Raw genomic sequence first — 7,111 nt, 5'->3', positions numbered from 1 at the left:
CAAATGAATATGGGGAGAAGAAGGGTTTGCTACCCTTCCAGAGTGTGTCTCTGCGTGTGTTGGCAATCAAAACAAAGCCTAGTCCTCCAATATCAGTAACTTCTTATATAATATACAGCCCAGGTTGGAATAATTGTGGACCACAGGACCCATAAACCTTGAGCTACTGGCTAGAGTTGATGAGAGCTGTAAGCCAAAGGGCCCGAACAGACAGGCCAAAATAAAGCTGCTTCAGGTCACTTTGGAAGTATGCTGTTTAAATGACACATGCATCTTAAGAGGCCAGAAGCTGTGCCAAAGCTGCGCTCCAGTCCTTAGGACTGCAGCATGGCTGTGGCGCAGCTTCAGGCCTCTTAGAAAGCATGCAGCATTTAAACAGCATACCTCCAAAGTGACCCAAAGCAGCTTTATTTTGGCCTGATTGTTTGGGCCCAAAACAGCCAGTGGGACACAGCTTCTCATCCTTGGAATAGGTACATAAGGCTAGGATAACACTGTCCAGGTTTCATCTGAACAGTAAAGGTATTGTTATGGGGTGATGGTGGGAAACTGGGGGCTTTGCCCCTCTCAAAGTGAGAATTTTACCCCTGCAAGTGAAATTATTCTTCATTTCTTAGATATCTAACATTGTGGAGAGGGAATACACAGCTAGTGCTCTTCTATCTGCTGTGTTCACATTCCCTTGACCACTTTGCTCGTTCCTTTTCTTTGGCTGTTTGAGTTATATTTCTAAATGCTGGAATGAAGTTTAACATTGCTGTAATGCTAGAAATCTGGGAATTGAAAGAAAATTTCATTGCAGGGGGGCAATGCCCTCATTTTGCAATCTATCTTCCTTGCTGCACCCTGCTCAGCAGTATGCTCCTCTGCTGCAGTTGTTGACTTGTTGTGAGGCAAGGTCTCTCCAGTCTCTCCTGTATCAGCAGCCTTCAAGAGATTCTTGCTTCACTTCATTGCTTTTGGTTCTGCCTCTTTCTACATCAACATTTGAGGTGTGATAGATGACAATCCACAATAGGACCCTTTCACCAGTACAACCTTTCCCAAGCAGGCTTCTCCTGCTGGCAGTGTTGCTGGGCTACAATTCCCATCATTCTCAAACACTGTCCATGCTGGCTGGGGAAGGAGGGAACTGTAGTGTAACGCTTGGAGACTAGACTGGGAAAAGAATTAGTAGGCCACGATGCTTGCTATATCCCTACACACAGACTGAACAGAACAGGAGAGAAAAATTCAAAACTTATATATATATATATATTTTATTGAATAGTTGCTTTGAGGTGGTTCAAGACACCACCCATAGAATTATTTCTTTCATTTCAGCAGTGGTTTAGTAACAGTTTAATTAGATTTGTAAGAGACGGGGGGGGGGGAACCAGATGCACAACTAATGTTATAATAAATAGGTTATGATGCATTCTTTTAAAAACTTTTCAAATAAACTTCTTAAATAAATATTTTGCTTTTTTAAATGGTAGAGTGTGGTGAAAAAATATATACAACAAAGAAGATATATTATGAGCAGATATGATGCCTTATATGAAATGAGAGGGGAAACTCAATCTTAGAGGACACATCATACTCCTTTTGTGTCTGGGAATGCTTTGTTCCATGTTACCTGTGTTCTACATGCTACTTCAATGGACAGGGAGAGGAAATAATGTGCTCAGAGCACAAGCCACCCAGAGACAGAAGGGGGCCTTCAGAGACAAGGTGAATGTAACAGAAGAAGGATGGAGGCAACAGACAGATAGGCAACACCATTGAGAGAGTTGCATGTGATCAGATACTCAGAAACACTGCTGATGCTAAGTGTGCATGAGATTTGACATTACAATGTCTTTCTGCTCAGCTACACAACTCCCAATTCTAAATGTACCTATGAAGCTAGAGGCCTGTACAGAAATCTAGCATTAAGTATGAATGCACCTTCTTGCTCAGGGCTGAACAACCTGTGGCCCCACAGATCATGTTGGACTGTAGCTCCCATCATCACGTAATGGGAGTTTCAGTCCAACAGCTTCAAGAGGACCACATGGTTTTCCACACTTGTTTCAACTCAAATGCATCAGATTCCATTGCACTGGCCTTTAAGGAAACCATGGCCTATTCCCACCAAAAAAGAAGAAGAAACAGTGTATTGAAGTTGGAAGACAATAAAAGGAGGGGAGAGGAATAAGAGGATGAAACTACTGCTTTCAAATCTACAAGGAGATCACTTCTGAAATACCACCAAACCTTAAGCAGAAGGAGCCATCCAAATTTGGAACAGCCACCTCCATCTCTGGTGAGTCCCACATCCTGATACTGATACTATGCAAGGAACCTCATGTAAAAACCCTCCAAAATAACTCCAATAAACTTCAATAGTCTTGAATTGGCATAATGCACAGAGCTGAAGAAAATCCTTTTGCCAGACTTTGTATATGGCACCCATTTATAGCAGGTTGTCACAGACATGATTTGCAGTATTTCTAAGCTATCATATGGAGTGAGAGAGAGAACACAGAGATAAATCCAAACAACTGGAAGAACTTGTAGAAAGCGTTTCTCAGTTTTACAATCTATGCCATTCTCCCAGCATTTGCAAGAGTCTCAGGAGGAGGAAGCAGCAACATGTTCCCTCTACAACTGTTTCCTCCATTGGATCTAAGGAAATCTCCTCCATCTAGTACTTAGTATCCTCCAAATGCATCAGAATATAAACCTCACGATCCCAGGCAAGCTTACCAAATTGCTATTCTGACTGGAGGATGACTGGATTGTAGTCCAATGCAGTTTAAGAAAGGTTGGTCTTGAACATACTTGTACTACTGATGACCCCAAAACCAAATCTGCTCTACCCCTGAGACTGCAGAACATGTAGAGCGAGAGTGTTCAGCAGATCAAAAATGTGCATTTGTTTTATGCCATCTACCTGTAAAATTCAAGAACTGGGGTAGTAATCCCTGTGTAGATTTCATTCACACCCTAGACTAACATACCAAGAACCAATGAATTTGGTCAACATGCATTACAGGACTAAGGATCTGACCCATATATTTTGTCACCTTCATCTGCTTTTCCAACTACCGGAATGGGTAGCTTCTTATGGCCCTTCAGATGGTACCAGGACTGCAACTCCCATCAGTCCTAACCATCGTTGTTAAGAAGGGTGGTGGAAGATGAAGGACCATGAATTGCTCAATTAGGGGGCATGATCTTATTTAATACAGAGAAGGAGAACTCAGAAAAGAGGTTTTGGACTACAACTCTGAGAATCATGTCACCATCCTGGCTAAAGGATTCTGGAAATTATAGTCCAAAAAAGCAAATTCCCCAATAATGATACAGATTTGCCCACCCACCTGAGGGGGTACAGATCATATTCAGAGCTATGTTATCCTACTCTTCATTTGAAGGAAATGCCCATAAACGAACCTGTCCTATATTACTGATCCATCTAGTAAGGTCTACACTGGCTGAAAGCAAATCTGCAGGACATCAAACAAGGATCTTTCCCAGCTCTCCTTGCAAAATGTGTGCTATAACTGATTTATAGGAAAAGTTGTGCCAACACTTCCCCCGTAGTTGTAATCAGGTATATCCAAGGTGCTTTATTTAAGCAGGGAGGAACTGGCAGTACATGTACTATCCATTGCACAGAATATGTCCCCTTCACCCCAGAATCCCCAAATTGGAAGCTATGCCAGGAGTGAAAGTGAAATATTCAGGCCCAGGGTTTAGTATTTTTGTTCTTTCCTTTGAGTATCTCCACCGCCATATTCCCATGAAGAGAACAGGTGTCAGGAATGCTAGCTTTAAAACTGTTGCCCTGGGCACTGCTTATTTGTAGAACAGGGCATGACTCCACATGATGCACCAAGCAGAACGTACAAAAGTTTCTTTTTTAGGCTTAAACTCCCCAAATCCCCCAGTATTCTAGTATCCCCCAATCCAGCCAGTATGTCATCCAGTTAATCTAATTAGGGGAATTCCAGAAAAATAATTTTCTGTATTCTAAAAAAACTAACTTTGCAATCTTTGCAAGAAGGTGTAACAAGGAAGCCTTCCTGCCTAGGACTGAAGGCAGGAGGAGAAGTTACTTCTGTCAGTAAATCACCAAATGAGCTTTCTATTCAATCTATCAAAAGGAGTAATCTCAGATTCAGACTGACAGTTTGTGCTATCTGCTACCCCATCAGTTTAGGAGACTATGAGACCTGAGACCTAAACATATATTCTGCCCAGGGCCAGCCCAGCACATTTAGCTGCCTGAGGTAGAGGGCAAGGTAGCATCCCTTCTATATGTGATGGAATGAGCAATTCAAGACTGGTGAGGGAACAGCATACAATACCAGTTTAGGGGGACTGGACAGGTTGCGTGGCATTCTCAACTCTATCTGCCTACAGAAAGACAAGAAAGCCAAGAAAAGTGACTGGGAAGCCATCATTGCTCCACACCAGCATTTGCCAATTGACTGCCTCCCTCTAATATGATAGAGCTCACTCTGATTCAGCCTTTTCTCCAAAGCAGGTTTGACTCAAGATAGCTCAAAGTATATATGTCTCCCTGACCCCCATTTTGTCCCCACAGCAGCCTACGAGGTTAGTAAGGCTGAGGATAGTGACTGTTCTAATGTCACACAGCGAGTTTCACAAATGATTTGAACCTGGTTATTCCACTCACAGCCCAACACCCTCAACTACTTCACTAAACCAAACTCATCTTATTTTAAGTTAAATCAACTCCCAATTATATAATGGCCTGATCTCCAAGATACTATAGTGCTTGAGTGCAATACTTTTTTTTTAACCCACCACAGACAAATAAGGCATTCTGGAGGTCAGAATCCTGAGCCATCCCATATCAAACTGCACCTTTCCCCTTGCAAATAACACATGCCTGCTTCCTATTTCCACCCATCCTTAAGCCATTGTTGAAATGTGCAAAGCTTTCGAAGCCCATCTTGACACAGGGGATAAGCGGTTTCCTCCACTACAGAAGAAGCATCAACCACCCAAGTGAGCTTCAGGGTCTGGCCAGCTTTGGCCATGCTGTCTTTGCTTCCTCCTCAGTTGGAGGCTTTTGGCTGGGGAAGTGGAAAGAAGAACATGGTGAAGATGATGAAGAAGGGGACAAGGGACAGCCATTTTCATCTCCCCCATTCCTGAGAAAGTCATACTGGTTTGTCCAAAGTCTTGGGTAAAGTGGCTGCACTTGATGAGGAGATCTTCCTACACACAGTGTTGGTGTGATTCCGGCAGCGACAACCAGGTCGTTTCACAGCATCGTAGCCCCGCTGGCAAAGTTTGAGGCACCCCAAGGTAGGAAAGTAGCAGCATAGGCAGGGCATGAGCACAGAGAGGAAGCTCATGGCAACCCAGCGAACACAGCAGTATCCTGGGCCACAGGAGCAGGGGTCATCAGCACAGGTGTCCTCGTCGTCCGAGGAGCAATGGTAGAAGATACCCTTGACACAGCAGAGGCAAGTGCCATAGTCAATGAGATTCTCTGGGGAGCAGAGGCAGCGCTGGTTGCAAATCCAGCAAGAGGGCAAGCTCCGGGCAGCTGCACAGTGGGCACACTTGCAGTGGCCACATTCCTCACAGATGAAGAGGTGGCCCGAGTGGAAGGCAGGAAGTTTCCTGGATGTTCCCTTCAGCAGCTCCTCAGGCTTCAGGTCGTCTGCACGGGGCTGTGTCCGGATAAGCGAATGCCCAGAGTGCGACGGCGTGATGCCACTGAGCAGCCGCTGCTCTGAGGCAGTGGTGCTGTGGGAGATGGAACTGGCGGTGCTGGAATGGCTCAGGGGCTGCTGAAGAGGCAGCATCTGGTGGGGTTGGTCAGGGGCAAGGTCCTGGATGACAGAGGTCATCAGGCGATCCTGAGTCACCTCCTGTTTATGGATAGCCTGTGGCTGGGATAAAGAAAGGCTAGAGGGTGCTTGTTTGAAGCAAACAGGTCTCTCCACATAGTCATTACTGGCACGGATGGCGTGGATCTGGTCAATGGAGAGGACTTGTTGGAACTCCTCCGGGACGGAGTCCATGGTCTCTTCAGGGCTGCGCTCAGTGATGCTAGATGCAAGGGGCATTCTGGGGAAGGAGAAAGTCTCAGGTCAACAGGGAACATCAGAAGAGCCTACAGAAGAAAGAAAGGAGAAGCCAAAAAACCTTTGCTGTTAATCTCAATAGTGATATAATCAACTCAGTCACTGATGGGGCAGGAAAGAAAGAGAGACTAAAGAACAGCTTTTCCAAAGCTAGTGCCCTCCATATGTGTTGGACTACACCCTCCAGAATATGATAGCTGTGGGATTCTGGGAACTGTAGTCCAGCACAACTAGTAAGCACCAGGTTGCAGAAGTCTGAGCTCTGAAAAGAACTCTACGCTTGGATGTGTAGCCTCAAATCAGGAAAGTTAGGAAGGGGAGATGGAAAACATATCCATTTCATCACATGGTGGCTTAAATCTCCATTGAACAGTAACAGTAACTTTGGGCTGGTGACCTTGAAAAACAGTTAGTGGCAGCAGCCAAATCAATTATTTTTATTGATATCCATTGCAGCATATCTAAGCCTAGAATCCTGAGAAACTCTAGATTGCCAGAGATTTGTAATTAAGGTGTTAGACATACTGATACGATAGCCTTGCTGCAGGTAGTACTAAATAATCATAGAAATGAATGCAGTTGCAGAAACAGAGCAGCTACAAGACTCACTATGGATTCCACACAATCCCTGTCCTTCCCCCTTCTACTGGTGCACAGGTGAGCTGGACACACACTGCAATTCGCTGGATTCACTCACTCCTTTCAGCATGGGAAACAGCCTTCCATTTGACTAGCCAGTGAGACACAACTGATGAACCTTTTGCTTCCCATGCAAGGCCTGCCCAGTATCCCCAAGCAGGTAACCACCTCTGACAGGAGATGCTGAGGACCAGCAGCAACCTCATAGTCATTCCTCCTGAAACCTACCTCCAGCAATCCCTTTCAGCATGAAGACAAAGCTGTATGTGCTACACAAACTGTCCTGCACCACAAAAACTGACCCATTGCTCTGAAATACAATGCAGAATTCAATCACATCACCAGGGCTAAAGTAACGTTCATTGCCAGTCTAGGAT

The 7,111-nt window shown here is 44.8% G+C and overlaps 1 protein-coding gene across 2 annotated transcripts in view; it reads right to left on the bottom strand.

The window, feature by feature from the left end:
* Positions 1-1,275: 1,275 nt before the first annotated feature.
* The window catches only part of SPRY3 (sprouty RTK signaling antagonist 3), a 44,222-nt gene continuing 38,386 nt past the window's right edge, over positions 1,276-7,111 (bottom strand). For both annotated transcript variants that reach the window (XM_042480379.1, XM_042480377.1), the window contains one exon: positions 1,276-6,124. In XM_042480379.1, the coding sequence (XP_042336313.1) occupies positions 5,160-6,077 (918 nt within the window). In that variant the 5' untranslated portion in view covers positions 6,078-6,124 and the 3' untranslated portion in view covers positions 1,276-5,159. The remainder of the gene's footprint in view (positions 6,125-7,111) is intronic.

This window comes from Sceloporus undulatus, chromosome 7, assembly GCF_019175285.1.
Source record: "Sceloporus undulatus isolate JIND9_A2432 ecotype Alabama chromosome 7, SceUnd_v1.1, whole genome shotgun sequence".
Taxonomy (NCBI): Eukaryota; Metazoa; Chordata; class Lepidosauria; order Squamata; family Phrynosomatidae; genus Sceloporus; species Sceloporus undulatus.
Note: the sequence above shows the minus strand (reverse complement) of the source record. Positions and strands in the feature narration are given on the sequence as shown.